This window comes from Oreochromis aureus, linkage group 20 (assembly GCF_013358895.1).
Source record: "Oreochromis aureus strain Israel breed Guangdong linkage group 20, ZZ_aureus, whole genome shotgun sequence".
Lineage (NCBI taxonomy): Eukaryota > Metazoa > Chordata > Actinopteri > Cichliformes > Cichlidae > Oreochromis > Oreochromis aureus.
This window is the reverse complement of record NC_052961.1, coordinates 10,855,423-10,878,350: the sequence shown is the minus strand read 5'-3', so window position 1 is coordinate 10,878,350 and position 22,928 is coordinate 10,855,423. Positions and strand designations below refer to the sequence as shown.

The 22,928-nt window shown below is 40.0% G+C and overlaps 2 protein-coding genes across 5 annotated transcripts in view; one reads left to right on the top strand and one right to left on the bottom strand.

Annotated features, from left to right (window-relative positions):
* LOC116319523 (membrane-associated guanylate kinase, WW and PDZ domain-containing protein 1) overlaps window positions 1-12,378 on the bottom strand; it is a 49,746-nt gene extending 37,368 nt beyond the window's left edge. For 3 of the 4 annotated variants that reach the window (XM_039604161.1, XM_039604163.1, XM_039604164.1), the window contains exon 1: window positions 11,352-11,461. In XM_039604161.1, the coding sequence (XP_039460095.1) occupies window positions 11,352-11,434 (83 nt within the window). In that variant the 5' untranslated portion in view covers window positions 11,435-11,461. Of the gene's footprint in view, window positions 1-11,351; window positions 11,462-11,897 lie in introns of those variants that run through there. The other variant, XM_039604162.1, reaches the window with a different exon arrangement.
* Window positions 12,379-13,039: 661 nt separating this feature from the next.
* On the top strand, window positions 13,040-22,873 carry gpkow (G patch domain and KOW motifs). Its single transcript, XM_031738884.2, has 11 exons — window positions 13,040-13,259; window positions 13,463-13,632; window positions 13,713-13,855; window positions 16,794-16,900; window positions 17,159-17,363; window positions 18,548-18,680; window positions 19,082-19,271; window positions 19,407-19,527; window positions 21,105-21,174; window positions 22,436-22,521; window positions 22,611-22,873. The coding sequence occupies exons 1-11, from the start codon at window positions 13,060-13,062 to the stop codon at window positions 22,740-22,742; spliced, it is 1,557 nt and encodes a 518-aa protein (XP_031594744.1). The 5' UTR covers window positions 13,040-13,059; the 3' UTR covers window positions 22,743-22,873.
* Window positions 22,874-22,928: the final 55 nt, after the last annotated feature.

The following is a 22,928-nucleotide window of genomic DNA, read 5'->3' as shown; positions in this document are numbered from 1 at the left end:
AGAGTGAGAGAAGGACAGGATATTTCTAATCCTTTCCAGCTGACTGGCAAATCGACTTGCAGATCTGACAGAGATCCTCTTCCATCCTCTGCTGCTGCTCAGTTAAAGAAGGGAGGTCCCTGGTGTGGTTATTTTTCCTTACGTAGAAAAACGGTCGAATGAGAATAAGATTGAATTATAAAAAACAGAACCATGAAACCCAGAAATACAGATGGGTTGTTTGTGTTTTTGCAGTGCACTCAGTGAGTAATAGGAGAGGAGAGAAAAAGGGAAAACCAGAGGTCAGATGGAGATCGAGAGGCGCCACACTGCCTGAGGGTTGGCGTAGGACTCACTTATTTGACCTTGCAGGACTTCAGCTCAGGCGACATGAGTCAAAACTAGAGAAATAGTTGAACCCCAAAACACACAATTCTTTCTAGAACAACAGCCTGTCACTGTTGTTCAGGCACACTTGAATTAAACACAATCAAACAAGTAGCGCTGTTTACTCCGGCATATTTCAGCCTGAAATTATGCTTATCGCTTCAGTCTTGCCAAACAGTGCCCCCAGTCCCTCTCTCTACCCCACTGTGAAACCTTCTGCAGCTACACTGTCGACCTGCTTCTCCGAAGTCAGCCAGCCATCCGCCCACACAGAAAACACAGCAATACAGCGTGCATTAAGGGTGGCGTGAGGCCAGAATACAAACAAAAGCAACTTTTTCCATTTAATCATATTGTACACAACATCTGCATCGGCCCTGAATAATAAGTCTATAAGCCGTTGGTCTTTTCATGCTTTATCTAAAGATTTCTGGGAACTTCTCAACAGTAAAGATTAAAAAGCTTAGAATAAAACCACTGATAGGTCTAGAGCATTATTCTGTTGGAACTACACAGTTGCATTGTGTTTCTGCCTAACGTGTGTTGCCTGAGATGTAGTTGTTGTCTTGACCTCCTGCGTCTGATGGGGGTTTAATGAGCCACAGCCTGTCAGGTTGTTGAAGCCTGACTCGTCCCGCTGCAGACACACACTCTGACACTCTCTCTCTCTCCCTGCTGTTGGTGTTGACACTACAAACTGGCCCTGCACGCTCATCTTACCATGTTCATTAAAAACACATTGTCATCAAGGCTGGGGAGGAGCAAGGGCTACTGACTCTACACAGTGATCTTATCATGTTAGATTTAATAGATTACTAAGAAATCATTTGTTTGCATTTAATATAATTTTGAATGTGGTGATTTTACCTGTATCTGACCATAACTGTATAAATCAATTACTCCACATAGCTGAAAATTAAGCTAATACAGGAGTGGCATGAATTGCAATTCCTCGAATGCCAAGTTTTTAGAAACTGAAAGAAGAAGAAAGAACCAATCTACATGGACTTCCATGTTAAAATAAACTATAGAGCAGAAATTTCATTTTGTCTCCATAGCTTATTTCCACCTTCATGTCAACTGTAATGACTGATTTCTTTCTTTTTTTAATTACTGACTTATTTAAACTGTGTTAAGTGATAAGGTTTAAAGCCACAGCTGGATGTTAACTAGGCTGCTAGCAGTCCAATAATGGTCTCCCAAAGACTGTATATAAAAGATGAATGTAGTTGCTGGGCCTAAATGTGAAGCCTGTGTGGAAGTTTTTTAAACCTGGATTATCTCTAATGACCACTAGTTGCACAAAGAAGTCTGCATGCATAGACTCCTATGGAAAAATAGCCCTCAGCTCAGTAAGCACTTTCCTAACGAGTTTGGCATAGTACGCTATGATGCTCATTTTGATGGATTTGATCGGCAAATGACCACTATATGAGCATGCAGTGGCAAAATGGGACTTTACAAACCAATAGATGTTATCACTGTGACTTCGTCCATGTTTTAAATAGTCTGCAGTGCCACCTCAGCAACATCCAGGAAGTTGTTTCTCCAGTTTTAGTGTGTTAAATTCTAGCAGTTTATATGTATGTTGTTTAGCATTAATTAACAGATAGCAGTAGCCAAGCATTAACCAGTAACTTAGCATTCCACTTTCTGATTCACATATATTTATTTTTGGTTCCAAAAATCCAAGATGGCAATGACCATAATGCTACAAAATAGGCTTCAAGAGGAGAACACAACCCAAAAGGTGATATGGCCTGTAGCCTATTGTATGAAAACATGAATGAATTTTCTGAAATAATAATTAGATTTTCTGTCATATGAAATTTCCTTTGATCAAAATCGCAATACGTGACTGCTTGAACTGATTATGATTAAGATGAAAATGATGAGCTCTTAATCATCCTCTCATGCTGATTCAAAACAAGCCTAAAAATATGCAGCTATGCTAGAAGCAATGTGACTGTGTTTTAAGCTAAACTCAGCCACATGTTCCCAATAAGAATGGCAACATGCTGAGAGATAAAAGCTGTAGTTTCTACCTTGTTCTTTATCTTATCAACCATCTTATCAAATAAAGAGCAGTAAAAGGGATCCCAGCAGTTTTGCAAGGATTTGGGCCCAAACCATAAACACAGGACTAATTGAAATATTAGTTTTAAGTTGTCAACAAATGAAAAGTGAATCACTAAAGTCTAAGGAGCTCGGAAAGAGAGTGACTGGACTTCATTAAGTTGCTTGAATGAAAGTTAAAGAAGTCCAGCCGTTTTCTTTCCAAGCTCCTTAGACTACCATGAGCTGGATGACTGAGAACCTGCACAGGCACGTTAGACATGTATCGCTAAAGTTGTAAGACTAACGAAGCTCATCCCGTGGAAACATAAATCTGTGTACTTAATGCCAAATCTATCAAGAGGTACACTATAAGGACACAGGAACCAAGTTACCTTCACGTTACACCTACTGGAGCTGCTTGGACATGGAAACCTACGCTATGAAGATCCCAGTGTGCAGTTTTTGTGCTGATGTTAATGTCAGAGGAAGTTTGGAATTCTATGATGTCAAAGGTCTGCTACTTCAACACTCACGCTTCGACTTTGCAATTACACCACTTAGTAACTCATGGACTATCTATGAGGAAACAAATTTCACAAACTGGTTGCAGCGGCGACATTCTTTAAAATAATCATTGACAAAATTTTGTGAAGGCAGACTGCATGGCTAGGTGTTTGATTTTGATTTGTACTTGATTTTATACATTTTATTTTTATACAATGGAACTAAAAACACCTGAATTCAAAGATTAAGAGGTGTGGTCCAATACTTTTGTCAATATAGTATCTTTCCACTATGAAACACATGAAATAGTGACATGGAAGACAGTAGGATTCATCCACTGGGGGCTATAATTGCCTGTACATAATTTAATAGCAATTCATTACACAGTTATGAGCTTAATATGGACCAAAGTAATTGCCCCACTAGCACTGCTATAAGTAAAGCCATTCTTAGAGCATGAATTACATAGACTGAACAATATGCAGGGTCACGGATATCTAAGCCTATAAAAAGAATGCTCTATAGAGATTTCTGACCTTTAGGTCAGAAAAGAGCTGACCAATACATATCCTGTTTCAGTGACTTCCTCTGCACCAGTGAGGATCTCTATAGTTTGCAACCTCTGCCTTTCAGTGTAATTTCAACCCCCACAGTGATCTGTCAGGGGCAAAACACACAACTCCTTGATTTAGTCTATTCTTAGTGCCCATTTTTTTCTCATCATATCTGTTTATTCAGAAACTACAGTGCATGTGCTGGAGGCTATGAGTCAGTGTATAACACAAACAGCTGTGCCACACAGAGATTTCTGTATGAAAAAGTCTTTTTGCCCTGAACTACATGAGCACTCATTATCCACAGAACATTCGTCGTTCTTAGCTAATTAACCACAATAGTTATTTTTCCAATAAAAGGAAGTCAAATTGCACTTTAAGTCTCATCACAATATAATAATACCTTCTGAAACAGCAGTGCAAAAAGCTACATTTATAGGCAACAAAATCCTTTACAGTGATTAGTCTAAAAGGCCATTTTACCCCTGGCAGTTCATAGTCATGACCAGAATATTTTTATTACAGGACAAATTAACTTAGCGGTTATTTCAGGTTGGATCTCGAGGGTGTTAATTTATTAAAGTTACAGAGATGAGTTTTGCCATGGAGCTCAATAATTCAAAGTCAACTTGAAGCAACGAAGCAAGGACAAGAGGGAATAGCACTTGACATTGGGCCGGACGATGTCTTGAAAGACCTTCAAGAAGAAAAAAACCCCACAGGTGTAAGCAAAACACATCAGTTAAGCCGAGTGAATAATTGAATTGAAAAAGTGTCTCTGGTGAGGCTAGCAAAACAAGAACATCTTATCGTGACAGATTTATCCAGCAGGGCGAAGCCAGGGTGCACAGACTTCCATTCAAAACAGCACTTAAAACAGTTTTATTGACCACACAGCTGTTAGCAATGAATTTAACCTTCGTTTTGACACCTCAACACCTATTCTCAAAGTCTGCCTGTATCGATAATAGAGGTCCAGCTTTATGGGGAAAGCAGCGGCTGTCAGCTCTCGTGATTCTCCGCATGTTCCTGATGTCTATCTAGATGCCGGCCCTCATCCCCATCAAAGCCGTCTCTCAGCTCGTAGATCACTCTCTAACATAATCGGCTTTGACAAAAGCAGAGTTTGTTCAACTTCTTCCAAAGATGAGAAACTTTTAACGCAATCAGCGTTTTGCCTCTGAGTTGTTGCTCTAATCAAACGCCGCTCTCCCCAGTTTAATCATCTCATTTTAAATCTTCGCGTCATTAATTGTTGTCCTGCTGCTTCACGAAGCAGCAGAACTAGTATGTGCTCATAAAAGCTTCTTGGTTGCTTTGACTTGGTGGAGTCACGCTTGCTCTGCTGTCCACATTTTGTTGCAGCTCTAAATGGAGCCTCCGGTAATGAAATTAGCCCGGGCAATTAGCTCAGCTACAATGCTCTTTGAATTTATGTAAGCTTATTTTGTATTTCATGCATGCTCACTGAAATGCAAGGCGACGAACAGTTGTCTTTCCTAAATGTAAATTGTGGTGGATATTGATGAACTGACTTTGTGTTTTGTCAGCTAGAATGTGACCAGCATGCCTAAGCGCTCCATTTGTTGGTCTCTCTGCAAATGCTGGCAATGAATAAACAAAACAAAACAACAAAACAACAAGAGAGGGTTTGTTTGTTTTTATACAACTCTGCATAAGCCAGTCAGCATGACTGTGCATTACATAATAATTACTGACCAACAACACTATTGCTGCACATCAAACCTTTGAAACGGCAATAATAAATGTCCACTGACATTCATGACACTACGTGACACCAAAGCAGAAACAGTGTTTTTACTATTGCTGATTAGATCATCCTAAGAAGGTACAGTAAACAGATGAAAAAGGAAAAAAGTCAAATAATTTTTGATTCATGTTTCAAAAGTGTTAGGATTTCCTGCTAATTTATTTCTCATCACTTTAAATTGAATTAAATGTTACATTAATTATTGTCATAATCATTTAATCTCCTGCTTATTTTTCCAATGATTGCATCAACTTCTAAATCTGTAAAATGTAAAAACAACAACAAAGGCCCAGCGTGATGTCTTTAAAAGGCCTAAACCAAAAGATATTTCAGTCAGACAGCAGCTCTAGTTAGTGTTCAACATCAAAGCTCCAAGCTCAACACTTCCTAATACACTCACTGCCACTTTATTAGGTATACTTGTAGTATAAAATGAATGAATTAGCTGATCACAAGGCACCAACTGAATGCACTTAGGCAGACTTAATAATGTTATGAAGTTCAAACTGAGCATCAGAGTGAGGAAGATTTAAAGGACTTAAAAGTGGTGCATTTGTTGCCAGATGGGCTGGTCTGAGTATTTCAGCAATTGCTGATCTACTGGGATTTTTTCCACACATCCATTTCTGGGATTTTTGAAAAAGAGAAAATATCAAGTAAGCAACAATTCTCTGGGTGAAAATGCCTTGTTTATGTCAGAGGTTAGAGGACAATGGCCAGACTGCCCCAGGCTGATAGGCAACAGTAACCACTCAGTAAAACCAAGGTATGCAGAAGACGTCACTGAACACACGTCAAACTGTGAAGCAGATGGGCTAAAGGGGCACTAGACCACATCGGGTCTGCGAGCTACGAGGTGGAAACTAAGACTACAGTTCATATGGGCTCACAGAAAATTGTACAAAAAAAGATTGTGCAAATGTTGCCAGATCTGATGAGCTTCACTTTATGCTGCGACATTCAGATGATGGGGTAAAGATTTGTTATAAACAGCATGAAAGCAGTTTTTCAGGATTTTGGTTGTAGAATATTGTAAGAGATTATCTTTTGGCAGACTCTGGGCCCTTAGTACCAGTTGAGCATCATTTAAATGCCACAGCCCACCTGAGTGCTAATACTGGACATGTTCATCCCGTTATGGAGACAGTGCCTTCTGACTGCTGCTTCCAGTAGGATAACAAGTCACGTGTCACAAATCTCAGATCATCTCTGATTTCTTGAAAATGACAATGAATCCCCTTTACTCAAATGGCGTCCACAGTCACCAGATCTCAATCCAATAGACCACCTTTGGGATGTGGTGAAACGGGAGATTACAGTATAATCATGGATGTGCAGCTGACAAATCTGTAGCAACTGTGTGATGCTATCATGTCAATAAGAGCCAAAATCTCTGAGGAATGTTTCCAGGATTCCTCATCCTGAAGACTACAGGTTAGAGAGTTAATTAGCAGGTTAAAAGGAAACGGTTATCAGAATACAAAGAACACAGCCATGATTGTCCATGTGTTTTAGATTTATTTTACTTTATATCTAAAGTATTTTAACTAAACGAGTGATTGAGACACATTGACTGATTAGTTCTGAAGAGATCAAATAAGGTTAGACTAAATAACGAACTTAAAAATATACACATTCTACTCAGAAGAAGAACAAAATTAACTCACCTAAGCTGCCGTCACATATGGGGGTGAAAAGAGTGAGTGCAGTCCTTATATAATGTGAGCAGGTGAATTCAGTTGAGCAACAAAGGAACACAGGAGCCAATCAGTAGTGAGGAAACCAGGACAGGAAGTGAGGTAAGGGAGGTGAGGTGTGGATGAGTGAGGAAAAGAGCAAATGAAGTAAGACTCTTTGCTACAGGTGGATTCTGGAGTCAAAACAGTAGCACTGGTGTTAAAGGAAGACGTTTGTAGCTATGCATTACTACTGTATACAAAAGGGTGACAAATAAAACCCAATATAATGTGTGAGGTATGAGGTATTTGGCCTTCAAGCAGCACCAGAACAGCTTTAGAACTCCCTCGATTGATTCCTCAGGAGATGTAAATAGAAGCCTTGAACATCATTCTGCCAAAAATATTTCCTCATTGGTGTTTTGATGGTGGTGGCGGAGGGACACATCAGTTCAAAATTTTCCATAGGTGTTCACTCGGGTTAAGATCTGGTGACAGGGAAGGCCATAGCATTGATTGATCCACATCATTTTCATAATCATTAAGTCCCTCGGTGACCCCTTGTGCCTTTTTATGGATATATATTGATTTGTACTGGCCCTCCCACTAGAGGTACATGTGAACCCAAACCATCCAAGTATTATTATACATCCCGTTGCATAACAGAACCAGATCCTCTCACTGTGGGTGAGGAGTTCAAGGTTTTCCTTGACTGAGTGACCCTACTCTGCATAGTTTCTGATTATTTTTCTCCCGATTGACTTATTGATTACTCACCTAATCATTTAGGTTCTAAATGAAAAGAGTTTGGTCTGTTGATCCCACCAAAAAAGCTATTTGATGTTGTTTATGTTCAGCTCACGACACCTGTGATGGAGTTTTTCACTATTTGCCAGTTGTTTAATTGACATTTTGATTGGAGTTTAATTTTTGTTGTAAAATAGTTCATTCATTCCATCCATAGGGGCAGCAGTTTTAGCAGAGATGCCTAGATCTCCCTCTCCCTGGCCATCTCCTCTAGCTCTTCTAGGGGGACGCAAGGCATTCCCAAACCAACCAGGAGGTGTAATCTGTCCAGCACGTCCTGAGTCTGCCCTGTCACCTTGTTCCTTTAATGCCTTACCTAAGGGAAGTCAAGGAGGCATCTTAGACAGATGGCTGGACCACCTCAACTAGCTCCTTTTGATGTGGTAGAAGAGCAGCTCATAATCAATAAATTGATTATCATTATTAATTTTAAGCTTAGTCTTTATAAACTAACTCACATTGTTTAAAGCATCATTCCAGGGTTACACCTAACTATTAATGATTGGTTTGGTTGGACTTATCGATAAGTCTTTTTGTCCTAAACTAGCCTCATTGTGACAAAGTCCGTAATGACTTCCTAAATCTCACAAGATAAAGAAATTGATCAAAACCAGAGAATATTTTAGTCTTTGAAATAACTGCTGATAAATTAAATCCATTTATTTCTGCCATTCATTTTGAAAATACCCCAGAATGCATCTTGAAACATTTATCTTGGAAGATGAGAAACAAAAGGGTATTTAGTGAAAAATTAGGTACCAGTGAAGAAAACAAAACCTTCAGCTGAACCCATCCCACACACTGAGCACTATAAGCTCATCGGTTCCCCCTAACCTGTGGTGAGGCACACTGCTCTTAATCTTGCAGCATCCTCCCAGGAGGTGTTGGAGGTCAGCCAAGTAAAGCATCTTAAATAACCAGTGACCTTAAATTCATGCGACTGGCGGAGTGGCAGACAGATGGAAAATGCACAGGAAAATTCTCCCAGCTCCGACTTTGTCGCCTTATCGCTTACCCATGCCCTGACCTCTCGCTCCGAACATTTACACCAAACTGCACAAGCAACACCGGGTGTACTAAACCTCCCTGATGCTCACTCTCTCTCAAATCTAGGGCATGGGAGTGCTCAACATAAAACAAACAGCAGTGGCAGATTTATAAATATAAGATTAAATGCTTGTGGGTTCAAAATGCCATGCACAGTGGCATACACATGCACTAAAGCATTTTCTACTCTTACACACTCAATATAAACTTAATACAATGAATAGCTGATAAGAATAGAAGGAATGAAAAAATAAAATTCTCTGCACAGCATCAACAAATCCAAAAATGAGTTCATGTTTTTATTGAACTATTACTAAGCTGCTTGGGTGTTGACGACAAAAGGGGATTTAGTGCAAGATCCAAAAATTGTTGAGCTTTGGAGCGACACCCAGATAAACACACAAACACACACACCTGACAGGATAACACCAGCTCAGTGATGCTCGCCTTGGGCAAACTGTATATTTAGAGTCACGGGATCAAGGTCAAGTTAGGAGGCACATTAGTGGGTCACTTTATGTTGTGCAGACTCTCATCTCCTCTGAGGACCAGCGCTGTGACAACAGGTCCCCTTTTACGCAAAAGCGGTGCACCCCTCGCCGCGATCCCAGATTAGCTCTCATCAGGAAGACGGAGCAGTTTAATTAAACACAGCAGATCAGCTCCTCAACAGTGATGATGGATAAGAGAGACCAAAAGGGAAAAGCAGAAAGAAATTAGGAGAATTCAAAGTGGATGGAAAAAATAAAAAAGGGGGAATCAGTGGAAGCCTGGAAGGAAACAGAATCCAAACAGAGAAGGGTGCGGTAACCTTATGAAAGAATGGCTGAAATCATAATAACAAAATGAATAATTCATAAGGAAATGGGAGGGAAGGTTCAGTTCACTATAATGAGCATTTTTGTGAGGTCGCAGTTTGGTAACCTAAGCAGGCCCTCAAGTATATGTGTCTGTGTGTGCCTTCAGTTGTGTGTGGAAGAGAGATACTGCTGATTCAGTAGGGATGGGTGAAGGTGACCCTCGCTTGCTCCTGCTGCCAGTCTCACCACCTGATATTGATCCCACTTGTCCAACTCAGATCTGACTCAAGGATACAAGGATTCATTGCCTTCTTGACATTTCAAATATGGAACTGTGTAAATTGTAACTCCACACACTAGCATTGATTAGTTATTGATTTGCTACCTAAGTCAGAGTAAACCACTTAAAGGCAGCTTAGCCGATCCAAACTGAATCTCAGTGTGTGTGCAGGTATGGCCACAAGAGGTAGTTCCAGCACGCGCATGCTTTTGTTGTTGTTGAAATTTCATATCAGACTGCACACAAACTGCTGAGAACTAAGAATAGAGCAAGCTACAACTGTAGAATTCAAAAGCAGCGACTGGGAGCAAAGGTTTGGACCACAGATGGGAGAATGTGCCTGCGTAGCCCTGCCCTGTCAAGGGTAAACTGCCTTGAAAACACTCACACACACACATACTTTGTTTTCACCACACCTTAAAACATCAGCATGAATATTCATGATGCCGAAGGACACAGGAGGTACATAATTAGACAATCACCAACTCCCAGATGACATGCATTACTACGACAGAGGAGAAATGCACCTCACTTCATCCTCCCCTCTTGTTAGCGGTGAAAGGGGAGTTGACATGCATTTCCACTTACTGATGGTTAAAACTTGAGCTGTATAACTGGAAACAAAAGGAGGACAAATGCAGAATAAAAGGCTCTCCTTATTTATAGTGCAAAACAGGTGCTGGATGCATAGGTGAAGCTAAGGCAAAACAAACAGTGTGAGGACCAGAGCAGAACGAGCTCTCAGTGTGTGGACTACCTAACACACCATGTATGTTTCTCTTCCAACAAATTAAAGATTTATATTAACAGCATAACCTTGACTGCTTTCCAAACCCAGGGCAATGCACGCTATTAACTCAGGGTTACACATCCATCAATTTAAAACAAGATGCCTTTATCGAACCAGGACACACCCTAAACGAACTGCAACAAAAACACTCACACGCGCAAGCATGTACAGAGAGCTGCCAGGCACTTGTTCACATGCATGCACACACCTGGCTGTGAACTATAGAGTGCATTTTGCAAGTCAGTCTATTTCTGAGGGCAAAATGGATGCAGGTGCATCGAGCATTTCATTAAGACCATTTCTGGAGCAGGGGATTGAAAAGTGGGGAGAAAAAACACACACGGGCGAATGGATTTATGAAACGGGGCTCAACAAACTTTCGAAAGCCATTCAAGGGCTCATGTGCACACACATACACAGATACACACACAACCAAGCATGCGCACGTGATTAACAGCTGCTACATCTGTTAAAACTGACATTGTTATCCAAAAGATCTGCCACCCTAATCACAAACCCACATTCTTCACACTCTCTCTCTCTCTCACACACACACGCAGGCTGACTAGTTTACATGCATACACACACTCTCTCTTTCCTCTCAGTCCACCCTCTACCTCCCCCCTCATCTCACCTCACACACACTTGGCTTACACACAACAAATTCTCAGATTTCCCATATTTAGGGAAATACTAACCTGCCTTGCCGCTGACACACACACATCCTCTTCAAGCAGTTCAGCCTTTCAAAGAGGATCCGTTTGAACGCGTCTATATACATTGACCCGACTGAGGTTAAATGACAAGCCAGTATACTTAATTAAAAGGAGTTGCTTTGTTAAAAAGCAACGGCAGTAACAGTAGCAGCAGCAGTCCGGTGGATAATATTTTTTTTTAAAAAGGTGTGGGAATGCAGTGATGTGTAGATGCTGCCACTGTATCCCAGACAAAGTCAGATACGATGCGCGCGGCTGACGGGATATATTTGGACACTAGTGATGCTCTGAGAGCTGTGCTGATCTTAGAGAGAGAGAGGGAGAGAGGGGAGAGGAGAGAGAGGGAAAATACACACACACACACACACACACACACACACACACACACACACCAAATGTGACAGCGGCCGCTCATAATTTGTAACAGCTGCTGCACTGCTGTGGGCAAACCAGCGTGGAGGATGGATGAAAGACGTGGTTACAAATGTTTAACTTGTGCAAAGTGTCAATAATAATGGCTGGACTTACCTCCATGTCCGCCTTACTCGCGTCAAATCCTCCCTTCCTTGTTTGCGAGATCGTCCAGGTTAATTGTTTACTGATGCATAGTTATTTGATCGATGCTACTGCAGCAGCTAACAAAAAGACCAACATCGGTACTATCGATTTGACCGGGTAGAGGTGTCATTGAACTGCAGGCGCGGTGCTCCCGGGGCGTAAGTGAGAAAGACAAAATTAGATTAGGCTTTACTGTCCGGTTGAAAGTGCGAGTATAGGCTGGAGCTCGTCCAACTAAAATTGACTTTTGCAGCGATAGAAACAGTGAAAGCATAAATGGCAAGTGAGAAGGTTATCTTGAGAAGTTAAGGAGCACGGAGGGGAGGGAATAAAAGAGTTAAAAGTACCGCCCCTGTTAGGTCTCTTTGTACCTGCAGCAGCAGTAGCAGCAGCAGCATCACTTTTCGCTTACGAGTTAAAGGCGTGAGAGCAAGATTTAAACAGGAGACTTTCTAAGCCACAATTGCGCTGCAGGTTATTTAATCCAGCGCTGGCAAGCGTGGTTTCGTAATAAAATCATAATAAGGATATGAAGGTCTGAGGTTAGTGAAGGTGTCCTTCAGGGATGTTGCAAGTATGTTTTGGGACGTATGGGAGCCCGGATACACCGCTGGCTACTGCTTTTCGAAACACGAATGAAAACTGATTTCAAATGCTTGTAAAATTATGAAAATAATGCTGAAATAGTCTTATAAACTTTACAGTTTAAAGAATACCGACTGGAAATATTATATGTTCTTAAAATTTACCGAAATATTCCCCCAATATTTCAAATTAGAATGACTACTCGTTCCTTATTGATTCTAATTAAACCCAAACAATTTCATGGCACTGAGCATTATCAGGGACACGTGTTATTATAATATATTTTTCATCTGTAAATATGAAAAAAATATTCGTGAACTGTGAACATTTGCTTCCTATCTAATTTGTTCCCTCCTCCCTGTGGATTTTGAAAATCACAAAACAGGGACAGCATCGCCGTCAAAACTACTCTGTACCTTTAATTATGACGCATGACGGGAGATGTAGTAATCTTCAACTGGCTAGAAAACGTTCTTGTGCCGCGAATAAACTACAACTACCACAAGTCTTTCCGCGTACGTCATTTTTTTCTTTTTCACAAACAACAATGGCGTCGCACGGAGCAGATGAGGGTTCCTCCAAGCCCATAGCGTCTTCGGAGGAGCAACAGGGAGAGAGAAAACCAGCGGCTGTGTCGTTTGGTTTCACCAAAACAGCCAGTAAATTTAAACCGTTGACGAGCGACGCTCAGGCCAAGAAAGATGACAGAGATTACCTGACAGGAATTCATGGAAATGAGCTGCAAAGGTCGGCTTTTTATGCTAATGCTAACATAACGTTTCGGTGTAATTTACCGGTTACGTTTCTAATCTTAGCTAGTCATTGTAATTACTGTGCTTTTTGACAATTAATAACTATGTATAATTGTTATATGGACACAGTTAGCAACGCAAAGTGTTATTTTGAAACGGCCCCGCCTGACAGCGCTCTAATTTTGTACTTTGGTGCAGTTCAAAGCCAAGTGAGAAACCCAAGGAGCTCATCATCCCTCTGATCCAGAAGAACCGCTGGCACAAGCCGGACCAAGTGGGCCAGAACTCAGAAAATGGAGTTAAAACAGAAAACACAATCCAAGACAATGACTCTGTGGAGTCTCAAGCTGTTAAGGAGCTCATTGAAGGTTTGTGTATGTGTAGAAGGCAGGGCTGTGAGTACCATTAGATAACACAAATCGCCTAAAACTTCTCTTTACTTTCATAGATTCACGGAGGCAGCTTGATCTGTGGCAAAATGGCCCTAAGTCAGAAAATATCAACCTCTCCATCCCCCTGTTAATGCAAAACAAAGTGCCAGAAGGCTTTGAGGATGGAGACCAAGTAAAGGTGGACCTGAGGCCTGAATCTGTAAGTATGGAGAGCAACATAAGGACATAAATTCTATTTTATTTGCTGTGCAGTTCACAGTATTATCTTGTCCATATACACTGCTGAAGGGTATAATCCTAATTTTATTTTTTATACAAAGTTTAGAAGTATAGACAAGAAGCTGCACTGTGTCTTGTCTATGTGAGGGTGGTGCAGGACATGGATGAGAACCGTGAGATAGTGGTGAGGTGTGTTTGTGATGGTGATGGACAGGATGACAGGTAACGTCAGGCAGGAATGAAAGTCAGTAGAAGCAAGACAGAATACAAGTGTGTCAATGAGAGGGGACAAGTGTAACAGTGATGCTGTAAGAAGTAGATGTAGTAAAGGAGTTAACTACCTGGGGTCAGCCATCTAAAGCAAGGGACAATGCACAAGAGAGGTGAGGAAGAAAGTACAGACATGGTGGTGAGGGTGGAGATGGGTGTCAGGGGTCATTTATGACAGAAGCATAGCAGCAAGAGTAGAAGTTTACAAGATGGTAGTGAGACCTGCTATCAGGTATGGTGTGGAGATGTTGGTACTGACAAAAAGACAGGAAGCAGAGCTGGAGATGTTAAGAGTTTCATTGTAAGGGACCAGGATGAACAAGATTAGAAATTAGTATATCAGAGGGAGAGCTCAGGTTGACTGGTTTGGAGACAAAGTTAAAAATAGGTTGGGATGGCTGAATTTTAATTAGGGAGCTGCCATACAGGAGGTGAAGAGGAAGACACGTTCATGGATGTAGTGAAAGAGGACATGTAAAGAATAGAATAGAATAGCCCTGTATTGTCATTGTACATGTACAAAGAAATTGTGAGTGCACCACACCAACTGTGCTGGAATAAAATGTAAATAGAAGACAACAGGAATAAATAGCAAACAGGAGAAATGTATACAATCAAGGGGAATATATACAAAAACAATAGAAAGGCACACACTAGAGAACAAGAAGAAGGGTTTGTGTGACAGAAGAGGATGCCAGAGAAAAGGGTGAATGAAGTCTGATGAACTATTTTGGTGACTCCTAAAGGGAGAAGTTGAAAGAAGATCTTTTGATTACACAGGCTTTTTTAGACATGCCTGTTTTTATTCATATCCAGCTGTTTCTACTACAGCTGAACTGTACTGACTAAGAAATGTGAAAATTCCACGGTGATTTGGGCAGCACAGTGGTTAGCACTGTTTCCTCACACCAAGAGGTCCTGGGATTAACTGGGATTGTATGGACTTTGCATGTTCTCTGTGTTCTTGGTTATTTTAGCTACTTTTCAAAGATGTGTGTAAGCTTAGTTGAGGTTATGTTCAGGATGTTTCCCACCTCTCAGCCTATGACAGTTAAGAAAATAAATGATGAAAAAAATAAATGTGTAGAAAACATGGAGTTATTTGTTTTGAGGATAATTATTCTTTGCAGTATATTTAAACAAATTTTTATTTGTAGAAACGATGGTGAAAATTTGAATTAATGCATAAAAAAGCAAATAAATAAAAAATACATAAATAAATAACATTAGTATGGAATTTTTAAAAAACCCAACAAAATAAACATTCAGGTCTGTAGCCACACAGTATATTTGGAACTATAAATGAACTAATACCTGCTTGTGACAGCATTAAAGGGCTTGAACATGACAAACCTGATGATTTATCCTAAAAGACAGCTTCTTACCACAGAAATGACAATTTAAGGAACTGATACATGGCTCTTGTATTAAACTCAAACTAGGTGTAAAAAAAACCTTTAGTTGACTCAAATAAAAGTTAAGAGTAGACTCTGATATGAAAATTAACTGGAACAACATTGTGCACTTACAAAATGATTAAAATATTTTTTTATTGCTTTGGGATATAACCCATGCATATTGAAAAATATAAACATAAATTGTCTCAATTTAGTCAATTTTTTGAAGTTTTGGTCCTTTATTTATCTAGACTTTGATGTCTGTATGGACATGAGTCAACGCTTGTGTTGAGTTGATATTTAAATGCCTATTATATTGCCCTTACAGTTAACCCTGCATTATTTTAAAGCGACAAAAACAAAACAAATAAAGTAAAACAAAACTAACACTGAAACCAATAAAAACATAATTAGAGATGAACATTTTTAAAACAAACTGTATTTAAAACAAAACAAAAAAAATGTTGAATGAAATGCTAAAAGGAATGAAAAATGGGAAACTATTACGACTGTGGTATCAAATGTGTATAATCTCCAATATAATCTATTAGAAAGCAGTGAGCAAATAAAAAAGCCCGACAGTGCAAACTGTCTGGTGGACAGGCTGCTTTGACTCAGACTGAAATTTGAGTGTGGGAAAGTGCTGACTCTGGACTGGGAGACACCCCTGCATACATACACAGCGACACACATTTTGTCAGTACAGTAAGACTTTGGTGGCAGGCGAGGATCAGACTCTCCCAGAGACATAAAGGCAACCAATTGGGTCTCTTTCTGTTTCTTTTCATGTAAAGGCCTCACATGTCTCCTCACTGTCATCCCATATCTGCTCTGTCACTGTGGATGTGACTAGCAAAACATGAGAGTCAGGGAAAATTTGCTCACGGTGCCCCCGAGCTCATTTTCATGCAGCATCCTCTGCGAGGGCTCCCAGCCCCCTCAGAGGAAGACCTTCAGTGGAGAGAGATGAGCAGGGCTACTGCTGCTATAGCTGTGGCCTGGTGACTCTGAGTCAGCCGGGACCCAGTCTGACAGCCTGTGGCCAAAAGGCTGAGTAAGACCGGCATGACAAGCTGTTTCTCTGTGTCAGCTGCAACAAACAGTTTTTTTTTTGTGCTTTATAAGTCAAAGATTACATAAGCACCTTGTTTAGCCCGTTGGGAATTTTTAATGCAGACTGTGATGTCTGAATTGTATTTGAATTTAATATGCTTTAATTTCCAAAATAATTTTGCAGTATTTATTTGTCAGTCAACAGAGGCAGATTATGAGCTTGTTCCTGTCGAGGCTTATGGACTTGCAATGCTTAAAGGGATGGGTTGGAAGAAGGAGGAAGGCATTGGACGTACCTTTAAACAGTAAGTAACAAATTGCAAGTCAACTGGCAAACAATTAATTGGCAGCTGTAATGATTGCTGTATAACTGATTAATTCCTGTGGATTTTCTTATTAACCTACAACAGTGGCACAGACTATAAAACTAAAAATAACTAGTAACTGTGCATTATTCTTCACCTACATAAAAGTAAAGCATTTAATCCTTTAGCCTGTTTTACAACCTGAACATGTCTATTCATATATATTGATTTATTCCTGTGCCTGCCTCACTGCTATAGAGATGTGAAGCCAATTGAGCACCAGCTGCGTCCGAAAGGATTGGGTCTTGGAGCAGATCGTTCGGCAATAAAGGACCTGGAGCCCAGCAAACATCAGCGTCCCCCAAAGCCAGGCGAGGAGCGAGGAAAAGAGGAGGAGCTAGTGATGGGTCCCGGGGGTTGTGTGCTGGTACAGTCCGGGCCACATAAAGATCTCTATGGCAAGGTAGAGTTGATCTAGAATCTGTGTGGTATAATTTTCTTGTGGAACAAAGTCAGCATTTCCCACGCAAGGACTGTATTAGACATGCTAGCCAAGTATATTCAGTGACTCATTTAGCTTTTTAAATTTATTTATTTTAACCATACAAGTGTATGATTCAATTGTAGAGACTCTTCTCACAATTATTTTGTAAGTTCAGTATGCTAACAAGTCCACCCCCTACACCCTTTCACTCCATAACAAATGTAAGAGATTCTAATTAGGGGTAGAGTAGAAATACAACAGCAACCTTTGAGTCTTCCTCACCTTCCTGCACTGGAGACAGGGACTTGTAACAAGCATCTTTGGCAATTTATTCTGCTGTCAGAGTGTTGAGATCTTCTTCACCTGTTATAACATGCACCTATTTTATTTCATTTTCTGAAATCCCACACTCTTTCTTCTTTTTCATACCACCATATTTGTATTTTATCATATGAAGAAAAATAGAAAAATAAATAAATAATTATGAGACATTTCACAAAACCATGTATAAATCATGGGTTGTATTTATGAAATAATCTCATGGAACTTATTTTTGTGCGGTTATAGTAAGATGGTATTTCTGCAGACTCATTGAGGAGGGCTGCACAGCACATTTCGATTAAAGGCTAGTCAGTTTGGAACTGCTCGTCATGTGGCAGTGGCAGCATGTAGGGGCTCGAATGGAGTTGAGCCCTTGATGTTTGAAAACTGGTTCACTTGTTAGTCTAGTCATGTGTGCTGTGTTTGAAAGGACTCCAGTTTCACCATCTTGGACTAGAGTAGTGATATAGTCCTTGTTCAGCTCTGTCGATCTGCTGCAAGCTGGAGCAGAAGCCCCCACCAAACCAGAACCAGCAGCAGATGGAGAACTGGTTCATGCTTCGGTACACAGAGCAGAACAAGGACTACCGTTCCCATCTGCAGTCAAAGCGTGGAGCTGGAGTCTGTCCAGTGGCCACTCACTGTGGGAGGCAGCTGATTATATTGTTCAGTTATTTGTTATAAAGTTCTTGGCTATCACACGCAGGTGCATACACATACAGGCGTGCAGACACTTAGACATACACCAGGTTCTAATGTTAAATCTGTAAGAAATGTAATTGAAGTTAGCATTTGTTTTGTACTACCACTTCTGACAATGTATTTTTCTTTGCCTGAGGTAGATAGAAGGTGTTGATCCAGACAATGCTCGAGTCATGGTGAAGTTGGCTATTGGCAGCAAGGTTGTGACGATCAGCCAATACGCCATTAAACTGGTGGAGCGCAAGGAATATGAGAAATACAGCAAAGATCTCAGTGAGTAACTCTGACTTTTAAAAAAGTGACCTTTATTTTTTTCCTGCATAACGAATAGGAAGAAATCTCACTTAAAATATGGTGACATTTCATTAAAAACCAAAATTCTGTTTTGTAAAAGACTTGTATTACTATTGTAGTTACATATAATACAGATTTATTTTTTAATCAAATATCTAAGGGATCTTGCTGTTATGCAGTCTTCTGGGAATCAGACTTATCCTTTTCAGTGACATTTCACTGAACAGAGATTTAGCCACCGCCTGTATTTACATTAGCCAGCAGTGTTTTTCCCAGAATGAAAAGGCCATGAAGAATAACTCTTCCAGTACTGTTGTCTGTGTTTGCAAAAAAATTATTTTTTAATGCCATCTAATACTGCTTTTCCCCCCAACAATTAGGTCGCCTCAGTAAAGCCCACAAAGACAAGGAAAGGGAGAAAGAGAAGGGAAAGGATCAAGAGAGAGAGCGTCAGAGGCGGGAGGAGAATGAGAGGAGTAGTAACGGCGACAAAGTAAAACACAAGTCCTCAGAAAGAGATCGAGAAAAAGACGAGAAGAAGAGGAAACACAGAGAATCAAGTCAAGACAGGTACATTGTCACTAAGAGATGCAATATTTCATTAATGAGCATTTTAAAGTGAATTATCTGATGCTTTTTACTTACTTTATAATTTTGACAGCATGTTCTCTGCTTACACACTTTCATCTGCTGTTTGTTTTGTAGAGATAAGCCTCCAGTGAAAGAAGCAAGGCGACCACCGGCTCCCCCGTCCTGGCTCCAGAGAGACCTGAAAGTTCGCTTTATAGACAAAGCGTTCAAAGGGGGCCGGTACTACAATTCAAAGGTACTCCAGCTTTATTACACCTTTCTATGTCAGTTATTAACAGCTTTGAATTAACAGATTTGTAATGTGTTGAAGGTACAGGCAGATAAAAAATTAAAGGAAAGGGCAAGCTGTTAGGGAATCACATACCACCACAGCTTCATTGTGCCTTCGTTAGATTTTGGTGGGATTTTTAACTTTCCTGACTTTAAGCAGGCTTAAACTGTATAACGAACTAAACAATTCCTAAATAACATCAGAAATACAAATTTATTAAAATAATAATTAATTTATTTGAGTGTACTACAGCCATACAGCCATACAGCCAGCCCACACGTCTCACTGTTGCAGTCTATGTTGGACTGCATTACTGATTTCTCCATTCTCCCTGTTATTGGAATTCATAAATATAAATAAAATAAAACATTGTGTTAGCCTTGCGACAGACTGGCGACCTGTCCAGGCTGTACCCCGCCTCTCGCCCTAAGACAGCTGGGATAGGCTCCAGCCCCCCCGTGACCCTGAAAAGGATAAACGGCACAGAATGGATGGATGGAAGATAAAACAAACACCATCTTGTGACATGAACTTAGTTGGGAAGTAATTTAATCTAGAAAACTGGGCTGGGGGACAACACGACACACTTTGTAGAACTAAGTGGTTTGTTGGCTTGCTCACCTGCATCAATAAGGTGGAGTTTCAGGACTTGCTCCATTTACTACTTGAAGTTGTCATGGCTCACAGCTCACTGAGCTCAGTTGCCACTGCTGGTAGAGACTGCCCTCTGGTGGTGTTTCTGGGCAGCATGCCATGATAGATAGCTTTATAGAAATAGGTGGTCTAGTTTTGTTTTTGTTTTTTTCTGTGACAGTATTGAAAATCCTGCTGTCAGGATTTCTAAATACCCTAGAGTTCAGCTCAAGCCTACTTTGCACTGAGTCTCTAAGTCTTTGAAATTCTACTGAGGCCATAAATCATTCTTGTAAAAAGAAATTCTCCCATTTGATGCTTTGATGATGGTTTTAGAGAGTACTAATATGACATGAGTAGTTGGTTTAAGATTTGGTGACACATCAAAGTGTGGTTACTTGTTTACCAGTGATGTCCAGGAAGGGCCCACTCCCACTGCGATAGAAATGTTAATCCCCCAGAACAACTTTGTATTAAGTGCAGTAACCCAAACAGGGACAGAAAAATAGCCCTCACAGCATAAACAAGCTGGATATACCCTCATTGTAGGGTTAGGGACTCGGGATTTTCCTTTAAATTGTTAGCGGTGTGCCAGTTTGCATTAGAGATGGCTTTATTAGATGTGAAAATAAAGGACTAGAAAGCCCTTTTTAATAGCCTTTTTTATTTTTCACACTCTATAGAGAAAACTTTTAATCCTAAGCAGCTGAAATAGACCAATCACTGCTTTGTGATCATCATGTAGCATGTCAGAAACTACTTTATCTTTCACCTGTGTTCACTTTTTTGAGAGTCAGACATTAGTTGTATTTAGTTTTAAACGGAAGTACTGGCATTCACAGAAAAGTGATAATTGCAAATCTTCAGTTTCCGTCAGAGTTCTTAAAATAAGTCTCGTTTTTGTGTAGATGCAAGTGGAGGATGTCCTGACGCCGTCTACCTGTGTGTGCCGAACTGAAGAGGGAAGACTGTTAGACGGTGAGTTATTAGTGTGATCTCGGGCTCGCTCGGTGTTATTTTTCTCAGTCTGTGGCGTTCGTGTTTTCTGTTGCCTAATTGGAGCTTGTCAGGAAATGTGTAAAATGTGTGCTGTCACTGTCTCTGTTGAATTCATAATTCATCTAGCAAGTTAAGGTGTTTTTTAGCTGCTCATAATTTGCATGAAAAAAGCTTTTTATGTAGTATATTTATATCGTACATAGTATAAAACAAGCTACCAATTAATCACTGTTATTGTGAGGTGTTAGTTTAAGGAATAGTCAGATATGACTTTTTTTGTTAGAATTTGAAGGAAAAGTATGGCTTTATTTGTTTTTGAAGGTTTGTTAAATCTCTTTTTCTCCATTTCTTTGCACACAATGATGCATAAGTTATAATTGTTGACCAGTAGAATAACTTGTAATGCTCATTTTCTTTTCTCTCAGGTTAAATCTCCCAGATCTGCACATTTGCATATTTAAATATAAAGGTGTATAGGTCCTCGCAGCTAACTTTCAACAGTACAAAGCAAATATGGATTAAAAAAAAAAAAATGGCTGAACTATTCTTTTTGGCACTACTGAATCTGCAGAATAACCAGTCTTCTATACTGTTTACAGTTAGTTAATTTGAGAGATATGTACAGTTTTAATCTGTTAGGATTTATACTCAGATCTTTTCTGTCATGATAAGTTTTGTTTCTGTGTTTCGTTTGAAATTAACTTCATATTGTTCTGGCTGCAGTTGTGCTTTCCAACAGCTAACTTTACACAATGCTATCATGTCAAATCAGTCACTTTAAAATCGTGTCATCATAAAAGTGCTCAGAATATTTAGGCGCAGGACAAGAATCTGTTTGCAGATTACTTACAGGTAAATGGTCCTGTTGAAGAGCAAGGCGAGGGATTACTGATTATTGTTATTGCCAAAATATAACCTTGAGTTAGAATAATATTTTTACATTTTATTTGTTCTTTAAAACGTATTTGTTGCAAAAATAATAACAGGACTTCTTACCACAGATATCTGCTGGCTAAAGTGGAAGCATTGGTTGTTGTCCTGAGAGGTCGGTCTGCTGACTTAAATCTGACAACCAGACTTCCCAGATTGGGGATTAATTTGATTCTTTTTCCTTTTTGGTTATTAGCAAACATAAATGTCAGAATCTGCTGGCTCTATTCCTGAGTGCTCCCTAGTTGGTATTACTGTAGAATTTCTTCAATGAATGACCCAGCGTTTCTTTTTTCTTTTCTTGTGGCAGATGTGAAGCAGGACATGCTGGAAACTATTGTCCCAAAAAGTGAATATGATTCTGTAATGGTGGTACTGGGTGAGCACAAGGGAAAGGTGAGCAAAGTAACCTCACTCCTTTACATATATGTATTTGTTTAAATCTGATTGGCTGTTACTGATCACTATTTTCCCACCTGATTCAGGTTGGCCGTATTCTTCAGCGGGACAAGAACAAGTGCAGAGCGATGGTCCAGCTCGACAGATACGAGGATAAAGTGTTCACATTAGACTATGACTCCATTTGTCACTATGTTGGGGCAGCAGCAGACCACTGATTTCGGATGTTTACTGTAATATTCACTGTCCTTTTTCCATCCACTTCATCCCAGCTGTTTGATTTTTTTTTCATCATTCAAGTATTATGGATTTTAAAAGATTTCAATTTTGTAATAAAAACTTGTCAAGATTTTTTTTTCCTTGTACATATGGCAATGCAACAATTGAGAAAAAGCTGCAACAGA